Source organism: Emydura macquarii, unplaced genomic scaffold (genome assembly GCF_026122565.2).
Source record: "Emydura macquarii macquarii isolate MOO-44397 ecotype Brisbane River unplaced genomic scaffold, CSIRO-AGI_Emac_v2 contig_2988, whole genome shotgun sequence".
In the NCBI taxonomy this organism is placed as follows: Eukaryota; Metazoa; Chordata; order Testudines; family Chelidae; genus Emydura; species Emydura macquarii.
The window spans coordinates 5,047,278-5,069,190 of record NW_027133125.1 but is presented as its reverse complement, the minus strand read 5'-3'; the positions used below and the strand labels follow the sequence as shown (position 1 = coordinate 5,069,190).

Below are 21,913 nucleotides of genomic sequence, written 5' to 3'. Positions count from 1 at the left end.
GCCCGTCTCGCTGGTTCCGGCCCCGACCGCAGGCACCACAGAGAGCGGCGCCGCGGGACAGAGCGGCCGGATGGGGCCGCGGCACAAAGCGACCCGCTCCTGGCCGGCTCGGCCGGCGCGGAGGCACCATAGAGAGGGGCCGCTCTGGGCGGGGGCAGCGCGAGCCGAGCCCCTCAGGTAAGCGGGGGCGGGGCGGGGAGCGGCCTGTGCAGCCAGGGGCGCCCGGGGGGGAGGGGTTCCCCAGAGCGCGGGTATGGGGAGGGGTTCCCTAGAGCGGGGGGTTCCCCAGAGCGGGGGGATGGGGAGGGGTTCCCTGGGGGGGCAGGGGTTCCCCAGAGCGGGGGGATGGGGAGGGGTTCCCGAATCTCCCCAGGGGGGGAGGCTCAGCTGCCCCCCGCAGTGCCCAGGGGAAGGCGAGGTTCAAGGCGTGGCAGGGGGGGGGGGGGGGTTGAAGCACCTTCCCCCCAATGGGGGTGGATGACGGTGGGTTTCTGACGGGCTGGGGGAGGGAACTCCCGGTGCATGGGCAGGGTGCTGCCCCACAGCCAGGTGCGTGGCGCTGTGGGGCCGGCTCCCCTCCAGTGTCTGTGGCAGGAGCCCCCTTGGTGTGAAATTCAAACCCTGCGAGCAGGGCACTGCTGACCCGGAGCGCCGGGACTTGCCCTTCCTTGGCAGCTGGTGTCCAGGGCAGCGCTTCTCAGCCTGGTCAGTAGCAGGTGCCCCTAACCTCTGAACATTTTAACAAGTGCCCAACATGCCGTTTTCCACTCCGAGAAACACAATCTTGCCCCCTTTACCGCTGGACGACAATTTCTCGTACAGCAGGAGAGTTCTGAGCTCTGCGGTGCTGTGTGGCTGTGGCAGATCACAAAACCCCCGGCTGTTTCTCCCTCCTTCCTCCTCCCTTTCCTCCATAGAGGAGCAAAGGTCAGCACCAGCCAGTCACCATGGCCTGATGGTGGGGTCACCTGGTGTTCTCCTCACGCAGGTGGGAACTGATGAGCTATGAGCAGGCACTAGTGGCCCACCAGAGTGGACAGCAGCGCTCCCCATGGCCGTCCCTAGTGGGGTGCGGCCTGGGGCAAATCACACTGTGTGGGCACCTCTTAACGTTTGTATACTGGTAAAATCTGGGGCTGTCATAGCTGTCAAAGCTGTCAATTTCACTGACAAGTAAGCCTGGGGGTAGAGCCAGAGCTGGGGCAGAGGAGATTTCCGTGCAGGCTGGGACCCGGGTATGTGGGCAGGCAGCTGCTGCCCATCTTCAAGCCAGGATATGGGAGGCTGTCTCTCAGCTCAGAGTCGGGGCGTGGGTGGCAGCCACCCAGCTGCGAACCCAGCTCACAGGGTGCAGGAGGCTGCCACTGGGTTCCCACCTGGGAGCTGGGACCGGGCAGGACCTGGATGGCTGCCGCCTGGCTTCCCAAAAAGCCAGCAGCTGCTGCCCAAGCCAACAGCTGCCGTCCAGTGTCCCAAAAAGCCAGCGGCTGCCGCCCAGCTTCCCAGGACTGGGGCAGCTGCTGTCTACCTCCCAGCTAGGAGGTGGAACTGGGCAGGAAGCTGGCGGCTGCTGTCATCGGCCTCCCCCAGAAGCCGGCAGCTGCCGCTTGCCTCCTGCCACCTGGCTTCCCGAGAAGTCAGCGGCTGGTGCTTGCCCAGGGGTACGCATACCACAGGTTGAGAAACTATGTCAAGGTGCTTTCCGCATATACGTGCATGGGTGTATAATCAGCCTTACAAAATCCCCCGTGTGCCCTTTGCCACAAAAATGATCATGGAAAACTGAAGGATATTTAACCACCTGCTAAAACTATATCTGCTCTTCTACAGGCAGCTAGAATTTTGTAAGGCTGATGTGTATCTTATCACCCACCCTGGAAATGCAGCCACCTCTGGCATGGGATGCGGTGATGGTTTACTAGCACACAGCAAGGCCATGTAACAGTTTAGGAGAGGGACTGAAGAAGAATCCTGTACCCGGGGGGAGTTTAAGGAGGTGGAATGGAATTGACCACATGGGAATTTGTCCTTTACATAAGCATTCCTTGTGTGACTTTTACCATCTGTGTACATGTGCCTTCGGGGTTGTGATTGGGACATTTTATAGCCACTGAACATAGGTATGAGAGAGTTCTATGTTCTGATGCGACCCGTACGCTGAAAACAGCTTCGTTATCTATGGTGCAGGTAACACATCTGACAGACAGCTCTTGAGCCACGCCGCTGGGAGCAGTAGTCCCTGCTGCTTGGCAAATCCAGTGCCCTGGTGAGATTGTTGAGGAGGCAATGTAGACACCTTTGGACTAGTGGAAGAGGCAGTATTGAGGATTGGTCTAGACTTGCCTGACTCTCAGCAAGGTTAAGAGAAGGAATTAATTAGTATTCGGAGATCCTCATTTGGCCGGGGATGATAGGAAAGGGGTGATAGGGAGCTGAGCATTGCTACCAAAAAACCTTTCCATCATAGGACTAACCCCAACCCGACACCCCCTTCTACCCAATACACCCCGTCCCCTGCCAACAATAATGAAAGAGAAAGCGAGTAAATCTTTAAAATCCCAAACTCTATGCCAAGCAGAGGGAGACGCACCAGGGACCCCATGAAATCCACTAGGGACTTGGCTATTGCTACTGATTTAACGTGGAAGGTGCCAAGATGCTACAGTGATGGTTGGCAGGATAAAACTGATACAGTGGCACAGACCTGGATTCTGTGTATGAGAGAGAACCCGATGGAGGTCATGGAGATTAAGGCCAGAAAGGACAACCAGATCATCTAGCCTGACCTCCCATATATCACAGGCCACAAACCCCACCCAGCACCCGCACGCTAACCCATTAACTGAAATGAGACCAAAGTATTACAGCCCACAGGGGACTATGCTGTTTTGTGCCACAGGCAGAGAAGAGGAGGGACCAAGGAGGGGGTATGAGAGGGTCTTGGGTCAAGGGTAGCTTACGGCTTCTGGAATGCCCAGGTCAGCGCTTTGCCCCACCGCGTGGGGCATTACAACCAGAACACTGAAGACTAGACTAGGTTGGCCCAGGGAAGGGAGTTGGTAGCTGAGGGGGCTGTCTCCATCTCTAATTCTGCTGCAGTTCTGTGCTCATGCTTCATCCTCTGGTTGCTTATGTCATGGTAGCACCTGTGAACTCCAGTCATGGTGCTAGGCGCTGTATGTACACCGAATAAAAAGACAGTCCCTGCCCCAAAGAGGTGACGGTCCAAGCATAAGACAAGAGAGAAGGGGTGGAGACAGACAGAAAGATGGGAGAGCACAAAACTGACAGGAGAAACTGACCTGTCTAGTTTCCCTGTCCCGAAGTGAGTGAGTTGCGAATGATATAAACAGTGTCCAGCGTAGTCAGTCGTTCAGAACTGAGTCTGATGTTTAAGTCTTGCAGCGAACCTAATCCTCCAAACAAAGTCAGCTTGAGGCAGAGGGTGGCGGAGGAGCTGTGGGACGCGGTGTTTGTGATTCCATTGGGGGCTTTTGTCTCCGAATTGGCACCAACTCCGGTGCCCCCCGAAAGGTGCTTGGGCCATCTCTGGGCTGAGATGTAAAACCGAGTTCCTGACTACCTGTGATCATTAAAGGTCACCTAGGCACTTCTTGGAAGAGTCGAGATGTTAGTCCTGTGTCCTAGTCTGGTAATTCTTGTGTCTTTACATCTCCTCCTTCCTCATGTTCGCCCCACCCTTCTTCATCACAGAGCAGCACACTCAAACTGCCTAAGGAAAACAGACAAGTAGGTGACTTAGCCATCTCGTTTCTCTCATGTCTCTACAATTCCCTCTGCTGTTTCAGCTGCACCCAGGATTCATTGCTTCCTGGCTTACCCCTCTGCCTAATATTGCTGTGAGCTGTGAAATAGCTGTGTCATGCTGCTGCAGTAGCAGCTGTACTTCACCGTTAGGTGACGTGATCCCAGAGTGTGCATCGTGCATCAGCCTGGAGGTCTGCAAAATGCTCTGAAATCCCTTGGGCTAGCAGTGGTTACTGTTACGATTACAAGATACGCGTTACTAATGACAGGTAAGAACGTTAGCCACGATTTTGAAAAGAGGGTGGTAGTTCAAGCCCTTTGATATTGAGTATCCAACCTGAGACACTTTAAAGGGGCCTGATTTTTCACCCTGCTTTCAGGTTGGATATCCAATATCATTTAAAGCATGAGTTCTAGTTTCTGTTTTGCAAACCGCGGCTCTTTGAGTGTCCCTTGAAAAGTTTATACCTTAAAAGGAGACACCCCTGGAGTGTTGCGCCCTCGAGCCCCTTCCATGCCGGCCGTCCAGCGGTGTCACCTTGTTTGTATCTTTTCAGAAAGGGATTTACTGCTCTGCAGCCCAGTGCAGGTGCCCCTTGGTGAGTGAAAGGAAATGAATGTGGAAGAGGAGCCTGCCGGAGGAGAGATGGACGCCCTGTGCCCAGAGTTGTTGTTGCCCACCGCTGGAGAGGTGGGAAGTGGAGGAGGTCATGGGGCCTCCATTGAGAGTGTGGTGGGGACAGCCCCGCTGACTGTGGGACAGAGCTTGTTGCTGACGGATGCCTCCATGGCTGGGGACGGAGCTCGTGCAGAAGCAGCTGACGTGGAGATATTCGTTGAGGCTGTGGCAGGCAACGTGTCTCTGAGCAGTCCAGGCAACGCCACAGGTACGGCGCACGTTGGGGGGACAGCACCATACGAGGACCAAAGATCCTCTCGCTGGGGCAGCCCGTGGCCATGCCACCCACCCCTGTATTGGGGAGACCCAGGCTTTCTAGTCCCAAAGAGCAGACGGGAGCCTCCAGCCAGGTTGTGTGGATGTGAGTCCCTGTGACGCCCATCACTGCCCCTCGCTGTGAGTGCCACCCAGGCTGAGCATCGTGGAGTGACCAGACAGCCCCTCTCTCGCCGTCTCAGCACCTTGGACGGCCTGTCCTGGATACGCCTCCTGTTGGAGACCCCTGCCCATTGTGAGCTTAGTCAATGGCGTTTTCTCTCCTAATGTGCTTTGGGAAGCTAGTGGTGGGGAAAGGTGCAGGTCCACTAGGCAGCCTGGCGGTGCAGCTCCGGGCACAAGCAATGGGAGCTTCCACCCCTGCCCGGGAGGGACCACTGAAGGGGCTTTCAGTCTCTGCAGCCCTTTGAACTCTTGGCTTATGTGCTGAGCTTCCAACAAGTGGTCCTGTTGTTGCTGATCTCTATCCTCTCCCCTCGGGTTCTCTCTAGCACCGCTCAGCTGTTTGACCAGGAACTGGACTGAAGCCCCCCCATCACTTCATATTTCCCACCACATGCCTAGAAGATAGGGACAAAAATGGTTGCTCTTGACCTGAGCTGGCTTGAACTGGCGACCTCCAGGCGAAAGGCTCCAGGTCTCAACTGCCGCTGTTTGACGCGCTCTCTCTCTCTCTCCTGCAGAAGTCTTGGTCAAAGTGGTTGAGCTGTATTTCTGCGAGAGGTGCGGCCAGAGCTTTTCCGACCCCAGCCTGCTGTCCCAGCACCAGTGCATCACGTTAGCAGCCCCCAGGCACCTGGAGCTCCCTGCCGGAGAGCTTGCTGGTCTCTCCCAGCTTCCGGGGGAGCTGCCGGCCCTGCCCAGCGAATGCAGAGGGGAGCCAGCCGTCTGCCAGGAGCCGGCACAGAGCTCGCCAGAAGCGAGCAGGCCGGACGGGGACCTTGGCGCCATTGCTGAACAACTGCTATGCCCCGTTTGCGGGGGGGGCTTTGTGCTGCCCAGTGAGCTGAAGGAGCATTTTAAGACCCATCGCCGAGCCCAGGGAGCCTTGACCTGCCCTGAAAAGGGCTGCCACTTCACCTCGGAGGACCGCCAGCAGCTACGCGGGCACCTGCGGCGCGCCCACAAGGTGTCCCCGGTCTCCTGCACTTACCGCACCTGCCCACTCTTGTTCCGGAGCCGCCAGGACATGAAGCTGCATCACAGGAGCCACTTCCCCTTCCACTGTGGCCGCTGTGACTTTGTCAGCTCCAATGCCAAGCTCTTCAGGCGGCATACAAAGAGCCATTCGCCGGCAAGCAGCGGGGGCGGGGAGCCCCCCGCAGAGACGGGATGCATGGAGGCGACCTGCAAGTGTGACTTCACTGCCATGGCCGGGCATCTGCCCAGCAAGCACCTGCGTCTGCACTCTGGTACCTGCTGAGCCCACGCGTGTGGGAGGAGAGGGCTGGGCTGAGAGTCCTCTGTCTACGGGACAGACACGGTGGCTGGCGACAGGGCAAGCTCCCTACCTTGCCTCTACCCAGGTGCCTCTGCCCTGGGGCTGCGAGGGGAGCTCAGCCTGCCAGCCAGGGGGGATGGAGATTCCTGCCCTGTAGCAGCTGGGCTGAAGCCATCTGGCCACTTCCTACAGGGTGAAATCGCAGTGGCGTGAGCGGTCCCTGTGGAGTTAAGCTGTGCTGCTGGGGGGAGCCCTCTGGAAGCGGGGAGTGGGGGGGTGTGATCTGGGGGTAGAACCCCGTCAGGTGGGCGACACGCCCCTCCTGTGCCGTGGTAGTCAATAGAAAGGCTCCTCTGCCCAGACGCAGCCAGGCAGGGCAGCATTGTGCAGCGGGAACTCCTGCGCTCTTCCCCCCAGCTCTGGCTTGACTCACTGTGACCCTGCACAAGTCTCTTCCCCTTGGTGCTTTGGTGTCCTCGGCTGTAAAACGGGGGGTGAGGATCCTGACCCCTGCTCAGGGGAGGGGTGCGAGTGGGGCTTGGTGTCCCCAAAGCAGGCAGGGTTCCTCCGATGGGAGGGGCAGCTGGGCTGTGTGTTGCGTGGCCCTTCCGTGGCCCATTTGGGTTGGTTCAGCAGCCAGCTGTATGTGTGCATCCCCGTTCACACCAGAGACGCCTGGCAGTCCGGACGGTGCTGAGAGGGAAAGATCCCAGGGTCAAGCTTCCACTGTGGCTGCATTGAAAGAGCAGGTCCCTCCTTGGCTCTGGTGCAGCTGGCCAGGGGAGAGGGGGGTTGCGGAGCTGGGAGCAGTGGTTCTTGATGGTCTCTTCCCTTCGTGGAGCCTTCCCGCCACGGTTAAAAACAACGAGAATTCTGTAGCACTTTACAGACTATCGCATTTCATTTCAGCAGGCAGAAGCTTCACTGAGGAAGTGGGCTGAAGCTCACGAAAGCTCACGTCTGCTGAAATTAAATGTGTTAGTCTGTAAAGTGCTCCAGAACTCTGGTTGTTTTTGCTGTGAACAGACTAACACGGCTACCCCTCTGGAACACTTCTTTGCGGTTAACAGCGCTCCGACTGGAACCGTGGGCTGGAGAAAAGCAATCCGGATCCTCCCTGAAAAGCAGGCGCTGCTGCTGAGCGGAGCTTCCTCAGGGGAAGAAACCCTGAAAGCAGCCCTGTTTCCAGCTGCACTCCATTGGGGTTGAATGGGTGACGTCAGGCCCGCCCATCACTCTCAGCCAAGTGAGACTACAGGTCCCAGCGTGCTGCGCTCCACCTGATCTAAACAGCCTGGCCGTACTGCACCCTGGCATCTGTGTCTGGCCGTTGGTCCGTATTAAAGATGAGGGCAGCTGCTCTGTTCCATGCTAGCTAGGTGTGGTCCTTAGGCTGCCTCTGCCGCCAGCCTTGGTTTGAGTCATCGGCATCTCCACAAGTGGGGGCTGGATGGATTTGCCTGGGTCCAAAGAAGATTAACTCTTTCCTTTTCCTTTTCCAAGCTGATGGGGAGACAGTGGAGGAGGCAGAGAATGCCCTAGATCAGACCAGCTGGGAAGCAGCAGAGCAGGCAGCCGGCCACGGGGTGTCTGGTGGCACCAGGGAAACATCTGACGAGGGTCAGAGAATGTCAGCGGAGGAGGAGGACTCTGAGAGCGCAGGCGATGAGTTGCTGGAGGAGGAAGTGGAGGAGAGTGCCTGTGAGGCAGAAACCAAAGGAAATGGGAAAGTGACCTCTAAGAAATCAAAGGCACCTGGGGCCCAGGCGTTCAAAGGTAGTGTCCCCGGTTCACACGTGCGCAGTGCGACCGTTCCGGGGACTGGAGCTGGCGTTCAGACTTTCACTGTGTGCTAGCCGGCGCACCTGTGGGCATGTTGTGAAAACCTGGGTGCTTTACCTGGGAAAGCAGAGGAGTTGGAGGAGACTGGGCTGATGTTTTGGGGATTCCAAGGGCATGATGGGAACTGATTGGTCCTTCCTTTTACGCTGCCCCAGGATGGGAAGAAATGGTCACAATGGACTAGTAACAAACAGTGTACAGGGAAGTGTAGCCGTGCCCCGTATCCAGTCAGCGTGTCTAAAACCGAGGGTGCGCTGGAGTAGCTCTTTGTGAAGGAGGCTGGATAATTTTGTTAGCAATAACACTTGGTTACATGTGCTAATATAGGGACAATCCATCCTCGCCCATAAGGCCAGGAAGGATTTCCTCTTGTGAAATGCATTTCAGTCCTTCCCCAGAGCATTATGTTGGGTTTCACTTTCTCGTGACGTACGGGCCTCTAGCCTCTGCTAGGCTGACAGAACTTCCAGCCGGGGCTTTCTACCCAGCCATGACTCCTGGGCTTCCCATCTGGAGTCTCCCGTCCTCAGGGACCTGTGCAGGAGACTCTTCCTGCAACTTCACTCTGCAGTCCCCGCTCAGTAGCCAGCCCTGCTGGGTCTGACCCAGCATCCCTCCCTGCCCTGCTGTGTGTTGGCTCCAGGCTGACCGGGGATGGTTTCCTTTGCAGGGGACGTAGCAGAGGGCTCTGAATACCTCTTCAAAACCCACATGTGCCCCGAGTGCAAACGCTGCTTCAAGAAGCGGACGCACCTGGTGGAGCACCTGCATCTGCACTTCCCAGACCCCAGCCTGCAGTGCCCCAACTGCCAGAAGTACTTCACCAGCAAGAGCAAGCTGAAAATCCACATGATGCGAGAGACGGGGGAGAAAGCTCACCGCTGCCCGCTCTGCCACTACAGCTCGGTGGAGAAGAACGCCCTCAACCGCCACATGGCCAGCATGCACGAGAACATCTCCAACTTCTACTCGGACGTCTACACCTGCCCTGTCTGCCAGGAGCCCTTCCGGCTCAGCCAGGCGCTCAAGGAGCACCTGAAGACCCACAAGGCCGAGCCCAAGAGGCTGAGCTGCTTCCAGGGCGACTGTGGCTACTGCACCGAAGACCGCAAGGAGTTCATCCGCCATCTCAAAGAGACCCACGGCATCAAGGCGGTGGAGTGCAAGTACCACGCCTGCTCCCTGCTCTTCGGCACGGCCGAGGCCATGGAGGCCCACCGCAAGACCCACTACGCCTTCCACTGCCAGCAGTGCGACTTCATCTGCTCCAACAAGCACGTCTTCCGCAAGCACAAGAAGCAAGGGCACCCGGGCAGCGAGCAGCTGCAGTGTGGCTTCTGCCCCTACGCCACCTTCAACCCCGTGGAGTTTCATGACCACGTGGGGAAGATGCACGCCAACGAGAAGATCCACAAGTGCACCGAGTGTGGCTTTGCCACGGCGCACAAGAGAGTGCTCATCCGCCACATGCTGCTGCACACGGGTGAGTCGCCTCGCCAGCTTCCCCACCACGCTGCTCTTCTGGGGGGTTGATCAGCTGTCCTGTGCCGCTCCACAGGGCAGGAAAAGGAACCAGCGGTCAGAGCATCAGGCACAGCCAGGACCCCTGGGGTCTGCTCCTGGCTCTGGAAGGGAGTCGGGGACTAGTGTTAGAACAGGGCTGGGAGCCAGGACTCTGGAAAGGGAGGGGGACCAATGGCTAGAGCAGGGAGGATTGGGAGTTCCCTGCTCTATAGCCCTGGGTAAGTCAGCTAAGCAGATTATACTGCTGGAGGGGCAGAAAAGCAGAGCAAAGCAGCACTGCTGTTCCTGTGTCGGGCTCTGCAGTGCAGTGTGGCTCGCCGGGCCCCATCCCGTGGGCAGTAGGTAATTGCCCTGGCCGCTCTGCGACAGTGGGCGGTGCCGGATCTGAGCTTTGCAGCGAGGTGAAGGGATTTGGGCTGGTTCTCGCTGGAGCCAAGGCGACAGCCAGTCACACAAATGAGGAGCTGGTGCGTTTCCACCACTGCCTGCCAGCCCCTCCCACAGGCCTCCGGCCTTGCCTGCTGCAGGTCGCTGGCCCGTGGGAGCTGCAGCGATGGGGTACTCTGCTCTCTGTCGCTAGCACTGGCTGGGCTTTGAAGTTGCTCCTCTTGGTCTTTGACGCTTTCAGCCCCGTTGGCTCCAGCTAGGTCCATAGCTGCTGCCTCTAGCTCTTTGTTCTCCCGCCCAGCCTGGTATCCAGGGGTAGGGCAGGCCGGGGGGCTGGAGCGATCATCCCATCGTTAATCGTTCTCTGGGGAGGGTGGCGTCCTGGCCTCTCTTGACCCCTCCGAATAGATTCTTTCTCTGCCCTCACTAGGGGAAAAGCCTCACAAGTGCGAGCTGTGTGACTTCACCTGCCGGGACGTGAGCTACCTGTCCAAGCACATGCTCACCCATTCGGACGACAAGAACTACATGTGCACCGAGTGCGGCTACGTCACCAAGTGGAAACACTACCTGAACGTGCACATGAGGAAACACACCGGAGACCTCAGGTACCTGCCTCCGGCAACAGCCAATCCGCTCGTCTCTCCTTTCACACCAAAGCAGCACAGAGAAGGCAGGGCTGGGCCGGGCCGGAAGCCTAGCTCAGGACATCCCAAAGGCAGCCCATAAAGACGGCGGGTCCCAGTGTAGGACGCTCCCCCTTGATCTGAGAGGCCGGGCTGTTTCCCAGGCTGAGACCCGTGGGACGCAGCTGCAGAGCGGCTACAGCCCACCCCACTTACTGCAAATCTGAGATGTCCTTTGGGCTCCCAGCACGTTGTCATTGCAGCTCTGGGATGGGCAGGGCCTGCCTGCCTGCCATTGGGTTAGTAGCTAGCGTTCTGCACCCTCAGCCAGTGGGCCCAGGTACATTGCCCAGTCCCAGACTCTCCTCCTGGCCTGTTGAGGATGGATGCTGCCAGCATAGCGTGCAGGACTGTCTGCCGTGACTCCGAGCGCAGGGACCAGCCTCAGGGCAGGCTGTTAGGAAGCAGGGCACACCTTCTCCCCCATTGACTGGCAGTTCTGTGCTTCGATTTTACCAACCAGTTATCAAGTCTCAGGCACGATAACAGTTTTAACAGGGAGTCACAGACAGCTGCCGCGGGTATTCCGAGCTGTCTCGCCACCCAGGTGAGCGATGGTCCCTCACACCACGAATCACAGCAATATCCAGGTTATTCCCAGTCCCAAAGGACCAGTCACTTACCCCAGGTCAACTGCACCTTACCTCTCACACCAAAGACAACATTTACAGCCAATCCTATAATAGACTATCTGCAGATTTATTGTATAGAACGAGGACATTTACAAGGTTAACGCAGGTGAACCTGCACACACAAAAGAGTAAATCTTAAACTTCAAAAAAGTAATAGACGCTTCTGTAATAAGCAAGCTCTGTATGGCCGTTAGGCTAAGCAGCTGGGGATCTCTTGCTTGTCCCTAGAAACCTTGCACCCCCGAATTGAAGCAGCATAGCGATCCCTAGGTCCTTTTGTTTGGGGTTTTTATCCCCCTCCTGCTGTGTGCTCTGAGCTGCAAATTCAGCTGATGGGAGGAGTCGACTTGCATGACTCATCTTCCCGTGCAGCAGAGCAGAACTACAAACGGCTTTTTCCTCTTTAATGTCCTGCAATGGTCCATCGGGTGTCAGTGGGTCTCTCCTGCTGGGAAGGATGCTGGAGATCAGCGCTTCATGCAAGTTACTGACTCTCTCCTGTCCGGTGATTTACATTGTCAGAGAGGCTCACGATGCAGCGTGATGCTTGCTATATGGGATGCAGATGTTCTAACTGAGATTAACGCCAGCAGCCACTCACCAGCATTCAATGAAGTCTAAACACGTTTTTATAACCCCGATACCTATTGTAACAGTGCTAACACGCAGGGGAACCCCACTGCTCCCAGCCATGGATGTATCCAGAGACGTGGGGACCTTGGGCAGAGCTGGCACCTTGGGCAGAGCTGGCACCTGGCCTGCCAGCGGCACAGAGTGCTGAGAGCACACAGTCGTTTCACATCCCTGGGGCTAGCTGAAGAACACTGTTAGTAGGCCCTGCAGAGAGTCCAGCCCTGGCCCAGGTGGTTTGGTGACCAGATTGGCAAGGGGGAGAGAGCACTGGGATTTGGGGGGCGGGGGGAATCCCGGAGGCTGTGCCGAGGAAGTGGGAATCCCCAGGATGGATTGAAGTCAAGGGCAGCATAAGGGGCCTGATCCCGAGAGGTGCCAAGCGCCCTCACTCCCAAGGAGACAGCACCAGAGAACGCTGGAGAGGATGCCCTCCCCGGCCTCCCTCAGGCTGATGCATCCTGCCGTTCCCTTAACCGTGCCCAAGGCTGTCTGACCGTCTCTGATGTCTCTGGCAGGTACCACTGCAACCAGTGTTCATATCGCTGCCACCGGGCAGACCAGCTGAGCAGCCACAAACTGCGCCACCAGGGCAAAAGCCTGATCTGCGAGGTGTGCGGCTTCGCCTGCAAGCGCAAGTACGAGCTGCAGAAGCACATGCAGGTGAAACACTCGCAGAACTACCAGATGCCCGTCTTCCAGTGCCAGTACTGCAGCTACCAAACCAAGTACAAGCAGGCCCTCCTCAACCATGAGAACTGCAAGCACACCAAGCAGAAGGAGTTCCGCTGCGCCCTCTGCTCCTACTGCACCTTCAGCAACACCAGCCTCTTCTTCCACAAGCGCAAGATCCACGGCTATGTTCCCGGGGACAAGGACTGGCTGGAGAACTACGCCAGCAAGGAGCTGGAGGTCAGCTCGGCAGACGTGCTGCTGAACTACGACATCAGCGTGGCGCTGAGGTCCGACTCCAATTCCTCCCTGTCTGGAAAGGAGTTATGGCAGAAAAGCAAACCTTCCGCCTTGGAACCCCAGCAAGAGCCGTATCAGCAGGCTTTCGTCGTGCCCCTCTTTGGGCCTGCCCCTGGGCAGCTTGGAGGCAGTGCTGAGATGGCGCAGGGGTTGGCCGAGGAAGAGAGGGGTCCTTCCGCCGACATGAGTCCCCTGGAAGATTCCTGTGTGCAGGCCTCTTCTGCAGTGGCAGAGGACCCAGGGATGCTGACTGACGCTGGCGACGCTGTTGAAAGCTGCACCTTGCACTTGGAGACTCTGAACGTTTCTGCAGACCCTCTGCTGGGGCACGTAGCGGCCAGCGAGTCTCTGGCAGCCCAGCCAGACAATGCAGATACCCTGAGCTGCAAGGACCCGGCCTATGAAGTTCTGAGCTCGCGGGATGCACTGGTCCTGGAGGACAACGACACTGGTCTTGAAGACGTCCCTGACTTTGAGGAAGAGCCGGAGATCCCAGAGCCAGGGCAGGTGAGACTGGAGGACGGTGCTGGCAGCATGGTCTGTTCTGTGAGTGCAGAAGAGAGCCATGAAAAGGACACTCAGCAGGGGCCTGAGGATTGCTGTGACGGGCAGTGCTCCGACCTGCCCAGCGTGGCCTCCGACACCGACGCGGCGCCGGAGATTAGACAGGCCAGTACGCAAGAGGCCTGGTTTAGCCTCATAAAGCCGGCTGAGCCGAGCCATTTTCCTGCCCCCGAAGACCCGACCTCCCTGTGCGATGAGGCCAAGGCGGGGCCCCAGTCGGAGTTGGTGCTGAAAGCTCTACGGAAGCAGGACAAGGAGCAAGCAGAAACGCTGGTCTTGGAGGGGAGGGTGCAGATGCTGGTGGTGCAGTCGGAGAGCCAGATCTTCAAGTGCGAGAAGTGCTCCTACGTCACGCGGAAGGAGAAGTCCATGGCCCTGCACGACAAAGCCGGCTGCCAGAGCCGGAAAGCCCCGCTCGTGTGCCGGGGGTGCAGTGCCAGCTTTAAGCAGCAGCGGGGGCTCAACACCCACCTCCTGAAGAAGTGCCCCGTCATCCTGAGAAAGAACAAGCTTCTAAAGCCAGCCGTTCAGGAGCAGCCTGGCAGCCCAGGCTTGGAGCAGGCGGGCGTGGAGAACGGCAGGGGCGGCTTGGAGGAAGGGGAAGCGAGCAGGGTTCCCGAGACCTGGGAGCTAGATCTGGTTCCCGTGAAAGCATCCTCCACGAGCAGGCCCTTCCCCGAGGCGCTGTCCGTGGGCAGCCCAGCCCCCAGCAAGGTACTTGAGGACGCAGCTGAGACCGTGGTGGAAGAAGCGGCTGTGCCAGGAGACCGTGCCCAAGTGGAGGAAGCCAAATGTCCCTCCCCACCTGAGAAATACCGGCTGGAGCAGGGAAAGCTCCACTGCAACTCCTGCTCTTTCGTCTGCTCCAGGGTCTCCACCATCAGCTCCCATGTGGAGGATGGCTGCCGGAGCCTGGAGCAGTTCTGGTGCTCCCTGTGTTCAAAGGCCTTCCGGTCCGGGCGGGCCCTGAAAAGCCACCACCTGGAAAAGCACGTCAAGCTGGAGTCCTCCCGGCCTCCAGGAGAGGAAGGCAGCGCGGGCGCCAGGCCCCCAGAGGAAGGAGCGGCTCAGGGTGGGCAGCAAGGGACCAGCACAGCCGGCAAAGAGAAGGGCCGGCCCCGCAAGGCCGCGGGCGTGGAGGCTGCCAGGAAAGCTGCCCGGCGCAAGAGGCGGCGCTTCTCCTGCCCCACCTGCGCCTTCACCTGCCACCAGGAGCGGGCCATGAAGACGCACAAGAAGCGAGGCTGCGTCAAGCTGGACGAGTTCCACTGCCCCACCTGCCCCTTCACCTCCAAGGCGGCCAGCGCCCTGCGGCTGCACCGCAAGCTGCACCGCAAGTACTACAGCAAGCGGCCCCAGCTGCAGTGCCGCCAGTGCGCGTTCACCTGCAAGCAGGCCCGCTGCCTCCGGCAGCACGTCCGCATCAAGCACGAGGGGGTGAAGCCGCACAAGTGCCTCTACTGCGACTTCAGCACCACGCGGCGCTACCGGCTGGAGGCCCACGAGTCGCTGCACACCGGGGTGGGCCGGATCGCCTGCGGCGTCTGCAGCCAGACCTTCGGCACCAACTCCAAGCTGCGCATCCACAAGCTGCGGGTGCACGAGAAGAAGCCCACGCACTTCTGCCTCCTGTGCGACTACAGCGGCTACCTGCAGAACGACATCACCCGCCACGTCAACAGCTGCCACCGCGGCGAGCTGCGCTTCGCCTGCGCGCGCTGCGAGGCCCGCTTCAGCTCGGAGACGGCCCTCAAGCAGCACGTGCTGCGCCGGCACGAGGAGAAGGTCTCCCACAGCTGCCCGCGCTGCGGCTTCGTCTGCCACAGCGAAGCCACGCTCAAGTGCCACGCCCAGAAGCAGCACCCCCACCTGGAGTGCGGCACCTGCAAGGAGAGCTTCGCCAGCCGGGAGGCCCTGGAGGAGCACAAGACGCTGCACTTCAGCCACCGCTGCGACCGCTGCAGCTTCGCCGCCAAGGAGCGGCAGCAGCTGGTGCGCCACTACGTGGAGAGCCACGAGCCGGCGGCCGCGCAGGAGAAGCCGCTCAAGTGCCCCTTCTGTGACTTCGCCTGCCACCACCAGCTGGTCTTCGACCACCACGTGAAGGGCCACGGGGGCACCCGGGTCTACAAGTGCTCGGACTGCCACTACACCACCAAGAACAAGCAGAAGATCACGTGGCACATCCGGATCCACACCGGAGAGAAGCCCTACAAGTGTCACCTCTGCAAGTACGCCTGCGCTGACCCTTCGCGGCTGAAGGTGAGAGCACGTGTCCACTGCCACCCTGCTCCCAGAGGGGCACCTTTCCCCGAGGCAGTGCCAGCCCGCTGCTGCTCAGCTCCTCGTGGGGACGGTCCCCTGGGGCAAGGGCAGGGCCCTTCCCTGCCCCATCGGTGGGGGAAACTCGACTGCCCCGAAATGAGCTGCGCACACGTCACACGTGCGCCCGGGGTGCTCCGGGAGGCAGTGAGAGCGGGTTGGTACGTCTGGCCTGCAGGAAATATCCTGTCATCGCGCAAGGGCCAGCACACGGGCGACCAGTCACCGTGTGCAAATCAGGGACGGCTCTGTGTGGGGCGGAAGGGTCCCTGGCTCAGGCTGTGGAGCGGGGAGGAGATGATATTCCATGTGCTTAAGGGGACAGCCCGGCCTAGAGGACTGAAGTGAGTGCTGGGAGTCAGGAAGTCCCGCGTTCTAATCCTGGCTCGGCCATGGATTCCCCCCAAGGCCTTGTTCACGTTGCCTTGCTTCTCGGCCTCAGTTTCCCCATCTGTGCAATGGGGGGTGGCTCTCCTGACCCCCTTTCCCCGGGGTGTGGGAAGGCCTGGTCAGCGCTAGTGGGCATACGGAGCTTTGAACGTGTGCAGGCACTCAGCAGCAGTCTAACAAACAGGTCCTGTCGTTGGGCAAAAGGGAGAGTCCGAGCTAGGCGGGGCAGCGTGCCCTGAGCGCCAGCTCTGACCCTGGCGGGGATCTCAGAGGTGAGAGCCTGGCGCTGACAGCGACCAGGCATCACTCAGCACAAATGCTGATCGTCCCTAGCTCTTACCTCGGGCCTGTCCTCTGTAGCTCTGAAAGCGGGTTGGTATCATTATCCCCACTGTACAGGTGGGGAAACTGAGGTACAGAGCAGTCACCACGGTCACCGAGCAGCAGAGCTGGGAATAGAACCCAGGCCTCCTGGTCCAGTGCTCTAGCCACTAGGCAATGCTGCCTCGGCCTCGCTACACGAGGGGAGGGCAGGGCAGAGCCGGGGTGAGCTGGGCAGTGGGGCTGTGTCTGAGTCCGGTGACCTCCACGCCCTCCCTCCCTCTGCAGTACCACATGCGGATCCATAAGGAGGAGCGGAAATACCTGTGTCCGGACTGCGGCTACAAGTGCAAATGGGTCAATCAGCTGAAGTATCACATGACCAAACACACAGGCGAGTGCCGGGGGAGGGGGGCAGGAAGGGAGGCTGTTCTGGGTAGGCAGCCCCCGCGGCTGGGCTGGGGCCAGGAGCTGAGCGCGGCAGGAGCCGGGTCGGGTCCAGGCAGGGCTGTTACTGAGAGAGGCTCTTCTCGCACTGGCACCAGCAGCTCAGCTCAGCTCACGGCCCATTGGTGGGGAAGGGCCCTGGTCATCCGCTCCTGCTGCTTCCCGCTCTGGGCCAAGCACCTGCTCTGACCAGGGCCATGTCGTCTTTCCTGGTGCGCAGTCTGCGGGCTCAGGGATGATTTTAGCCTGGCTGAAGTGGCAGGCTGCACGTCTCCCCGCGGGGGATGCGCTCTGGGTTCCCCGCTGCCCGTGCGGAGCCTGTGGGCAAGGCCCAGGGTTGCCAGCTCCTTGGAGGAGGCTCAGCTAGAGGGAGGAGGTGGCAGGGTCACACCCACGGTGGGGCAGGAGTGACAGCAGGGGACACCAGACTCCTGCCTTCCTGGCCTACCAGGGGCCTGTGGATGGGGGGCACGAGCCCATGCCTCGAGCTGGGAACAAGAGCGAGGGGCCCGTTGCTGGTGTCTCCTCCGGCCTGTGGGAGAGAAGGGCCCAGCGCCCTGGCTCCCTGCGCGTGTGGGGGCAGCGTGGAGTGGTGTTGGCCGGGGAGTGGCCTGCGTGCATAGTCCCTAGCGGCTGGGCATCCCCGTTCCAACCCCCCCCCCCCCCCCCCCCCCGGGCATTTAGGGGGAGAGGGGGGGCGTGAATGAGCCTTGGAGACTGAGCTCTCTCGTCAGGCAGGGAGCTGGGGCCTGTCTCCCCGGCCCAGGGGAGCCACTGTTCCCGCCTGAGCAGCTCCGTCTCTCCGCCCGCAGGCCTGAAGCCCTACCGGTGTGACGAGTGCGAGTACTGCACCAACCGGGCGGACGCGCTGCGCATCCACAAGGAGACGCGGCACCGCGAGGCCCGCTCCTTCATCTGCGAGCAGTGCGGCAAGGCCTTCAAGACCCGCTTCCTCCTCAAGACCCACCTGAAGAAGCACAGCGAGGAGAAGCCTTACGTCTGCAACGTCTGCTACCGGGGCTTCCGCTGGGCGGCCGGCCTGCGGCACCACTACCTCACCCACACCAATGAGCACCCCTTCTTCTGCCGCTTCTGCAGCTACAAGGCCAAGCAGAAGTTCCAGGTCATCAAGCACATCCAGAGGCACCACCCCGACTGCGGCCCGGGCGAGCTCAGCCAGGGGGTCGGCAAAGACACCAGCGCCCCTACGCTTCACCTGCACGACGTCCAGCTGGAGCCGGCCGACCTGCCCCCCAAGCCGGAAGGCGAGGCGGGGGTCCAGCCGTCCGTGAACAGCTAGGCCGGGCGGCTCGTGCTCCGAGCCTCGGAGAGAGCCCAGGGCCAGATCCTCACGGGCCTCACTGCGAGATGGGTGAGTCTCCGTAAGCGCCGGCCCTGTCTGACGTGCGCGTGTGTACAGACAATGTGTATATAGGTGTAAAATATGCAGCTGTATAAACGGAATCTCCGCTCTGGTTTCTAATTCTGACGGGGCTCTGTCTCTTTGCACCCTGGCTTTCTTCGGTCACGATGGGTCGGCGGTCCTTTCCCAGACACTGGGCCAAGGCCAGATCCCCTGGCTAGGGTAGATCCTTTGTAGCTGCTCCATGCACCACCCCACGGCTGTGGGTGCCCCCGTGCTGCACCAGGGGCCCCCGTGTAGCTGGGCTCCGCAGCACGCCGTGTCCACCTGCTGCATGAGCGACCTCTCTCCTACCTCCGCGTGCACAGGGGGCCCCGATGCACGAGGCTGAGGGGTGTTGAGTGCGCGTCGATGGACTGCGGCGCCTGCTAAACGCACGGCTGTGCCGAGGCCCCTTTGATCCGAACGTGCTGAGTCGGCAGAGCCGTTTCCCGCTGATGAGAATTTCAAAGCCAAAGGGAACCTGAGAGACGGTGGCCAAGTTCCCGAGCTGTTCAGAGGGGCCGGGTGGCTCTTTTTACGGGAGGTCCCACGCCCAGCGAAGAGCCAGGCAGGCTTTGAGGTTACTGATCTGTGCTCGATTGAAGCGCCCGTCGTGTAAGAGGCTGAAATGCGGAGGGGCCTTTATCGAATTCCAGGCTTGAAAAGCAGCATTTGCTGCTACCTCTTGGGTGTGTTGAGTGGCTGCATTTTGTGCTTTCTGGCTCTGCAGAGAACCCGATTTCCCTTTCCGACCCCCATCAAACCCACGGAGGTCTCCAAATCACACCTCACGCTGTCTAGAGCGCAGCGCATTTCAGACCTGGATCCGCACTGCACACCCGTGAGGCCGCTAAGTGGGGAAACTGAGGCCCAGGGAGGCTGTTACTTGGCCACGCCCACACAGTGAGTTTGTAGCAGAGCGGAGACGGCTCGGCAGCACCTGTCTCCCAGCCCTGTGATGGGTTCTCCCACCCAGGCTGCCTCAGCCCTGCTCATCTAGAGAGGCTGCTCGCTGCTCGGAGGGGAAAACTCGAGTGTAGACCAGTCCCAAGAGCCACGCCTTCCGGACGGCGCCAGGACACTGAGCAGATGGAGGGGCCGTCTCAGATCAGAGTCAAAGCCGTTGTGCTCCTTGACGCTCTCCCGTCCCTTTTCCAGGGAGATGGTTGTTAACCCCACGGTGCTGCCAACTTCCTGCTGCTGCCCCGCCCGCCCCGCAGCTTGACTTGGGGTGTTAATGCCTCGCTTCCTGACCGGAGCTGCTGGCTGGTGTCACACGCAAGGGGCAGCTGCACGGCAGGGAGAGAGGAAGGGTACCTCGGCGCACACACCACTGCAAGGGTCTCTGCAGTGCCGGTCCGTGCTTTGAGTGTTAGAGGAAAGGGGCTGTACCGAAGCTGATTTGAATATGAATGAGTCCCGGGCTGGCGTGGCTGTTTGCATGCTGTGTAAACCACCCCTCCCCCTCCCAGTCACCTTCTCCTGCCGATCTCAAAGCGCATTAGCGATTGCAGCGAGCGTCGCTTCGGGACTCTGGGTCTGAGCAATGTTCTCCCCGTTGGCCAGCTGGGACAGCTGAGGTGCACACAGACGGGCTCGCCCCAAGCTGCCATGCCCAGGCTGGCTTCGTTTCTTGCTGAGGTTTGTTTTCAAAGAAATATTTGGTGCAAGCTTTATCCTAATAGCTCCTAGAGCCTCCAGCGTGCAGAGCAGTGTCCCCGAACGGCACAGGGAGCAGTAGTGGGTGTGGGGGACTTGAGATGTGCTGCTTAGAAAACTGCTTGACCTGCAGCATTGACCTGCGTGCACCAGCTGACTTTCCCCTTGTGGGTAGCTAGACTCGAGACGATGCTTCATCAGGCCTTGAAGAATTTCCGTGGCCTTAGGTCCTCCAGTGGCATGGCGTTCAGGTATCCAGCAGATCAGGTCACCAGCCATGGCGCATTGATGCAGCTCCTTCTGCAGGGGGACTGGCCTTGGAGGTAACTTAGAGAAATGCTGTTGTGTGACTGCCGTGATGCCCAGTGGATGGGGTCGGTTCCACGCCATGGTTAGTCGTTCTCTTCATTCTTCCTTGGCCTGTTCGTTATACTTCTACACTGGACTTGCCAAAGTTTGTTCCTTTCTGTTTTCCTCACTCGGATTGGACATCTGATTTTTAACGAACGTCTTTTTGCCTCTAACCACGTCTTTTACTCTGCTGGTCAGCCCTCATTGCGGGTTGGTTTTTTTTTTTTTTTTTTGGTCCTCTGGGTTTTTTGTTGATTTGTTTTTTAACTTAGACTCACAATCAATGTACAGCCCTTCTTGTGCTGGGTTTTTGTAACGTTCCCACGCAGCGTACAGGCCTGGCACTTGTGACCACTGCTTGTAGTTTCCATTTTAACTAGCTTCCTCCTGTTTGTGTAGCTCCCCTTTCTGGAGCTCAGTGCTCCCGTGGTGGGTGTTTTCCTTCCCCCCGGGATGTTACATTTAATTACAGGACAGTCGTTCAGCTCGTCACTTCTTGGCCCAGATCCTGTGCACCAGTAAGACTCCATCAAGACTCGCCCCTCCCCGTGTGGGTGCCAGGACTAGCTGCTCCTAGAAGCAGTCATGAAGGGTGTCTAGAAATCTTACCTCTCCGCCCGTCCTGTGGTGACATGTACCCAGCCAATGTGGGGGTAGTTGAAATCCCCCATCATTACTGGGTTTTGTGGCGTCTCTAACCTCCCTGAGCAGTTCAGTCACCATCATCGTCCTGCTCACGGGGTCGGCTGTGTAGCCCTGCTGCTATATTCTTATCTGTCACGCGTGGACTTCCCCGCCATAGAGATTCTATGGCACAGTTTGATTCTTTTCAGACCTGTACTACGTTTGACTCTGCTTTCTATCACACACAGCGCCGCTCTCCCACCAGCGCGACTTACTCTGCCACTCCTAGATCTCTTACCCCTGGTTGACTCTCATTATTCCACCACGCTTCTGTGATCAATATCCTCATTTCAGGCCAGGCCCTCGAGTTTCCCCATTTCAGAATTTAGACTTCTAACATTTGTGTACACACACGCAGAGACGCCACCGCCCAGCCCAGCCTCTGGCTTTGTAACCGGTCTCCATTTTATTAGGTCCCTTTTATATAAAGGGATCGTACAAGGCAACAGATCAGTGCTACAGTTACCACTGGTGTGTGTCCCCCCCGTGTTCTCTACATACAGAGATACCTGAGTGGAGCAGCGAGCTGTGGAGGGAGATGGGGAGAGCAGCACTGGTTGCTGGGGAGGCTGGGACATGCTCTTGGAGTCCGAGGTGTTCACAGTACCTTGGACTAGGCAGGATGTCTCGGAGCGGCCCCTTCTCTGCATGCCGCTCAGGGTTCACGATCCTGCCTCTGCAGCTTCCTGCCATGGTGGCTCCCAACGCTTTCTGGGTGACTCCACTTTTGTCCTTTAGACTCCAGCAAGCCTAGGGCTAAACTGGATTCGCCCCTCAGGCAAACTGGCAGCAGCTCACCCCAGCTTGTTGGTCTCTCCTTCTGCGGGTGACCTGCCCGGACTCACGTCTGCTCTCCTCTGTCAGCACCTAACGACGTATCTGGCTAAGCAGCTGCTGCCCATCTCATCCCATTCAAGAGGCAGCAGCGCTGCA

General features: G+C 59.1%; 2 protein-coding genes across 2 annotated transcripts in view; one reads left to right on the top strand and one right to left on the bottom strand.

The window, feature by feature from the left end:
- The first annotated feature begins 72 nt into the window (after nt 1–72).
- On the top strand, nt 73–18,688 carry ZNF142 (zinc finger protein 142). Its single transcript, XM_067529427.1, has 9 exons — nt 73–177; nt 4,326–4,655; nt 5,407–6,135; nt 7,668–7,940; nt 8,677–9,489; nt 10,348–10,529; nt 12,388–15,663; nt 16,723–16,828; nt 17,694–18,688. Exons 2-9 carry the CDS (start codon nt 4,382–4,384, stop codon nt 18,179–18,181), a joined length of 6,141 nt encoding a protein of 2,046 aa, XP_067385528.1. The 5' UTR covers nt 73–177; nt 4,326–4,381; the 3' UTR covers nt 18,182–18,688.
- PLCD4 (phospholipase C delta 4) overlaps nt 11,282–21,913 on the bottom strand; it is a 28,746-nt gene continuing 18,114 nt past the window's right edge. The window contains exon 17 of the mRNA XM_067529442.1: nt 11,282–11,785. The gene's annotated coding sequence lies outside the window, so the exon portion shown is untranslated. The remainder of the gene's footprint in view (nt 11,786–21,913) is intronic.

What these genes read in the sequence shown, in the direction of transcription:
- ZNF142 (XM_067529427.1), top strand. Translation starts at nt 4,382, where the DNA reads ATGAATGTGGAAGAGGAGCCTGCCGGAGGAGAGATGGACGCCCTGTGC. An exon ending in CCACATGCTGCTGCACACGG is followed by an intron (nt 9,490 to 10,347) that starts GTGAGTCGCCTC and finishes TGCCCTCACTAG; the next exon opens with GGGAAAAGCCTCACAAGTGC. An exon ending in ACACCGGAGACCTCAGGTAC is followed by an intron (nt 10,530 to 12,387) that starts CTGCCTCCGGCA and finishes TCTGGCAGGTAC; the next exon opens with CACTGCAACCAGTGTTCATA.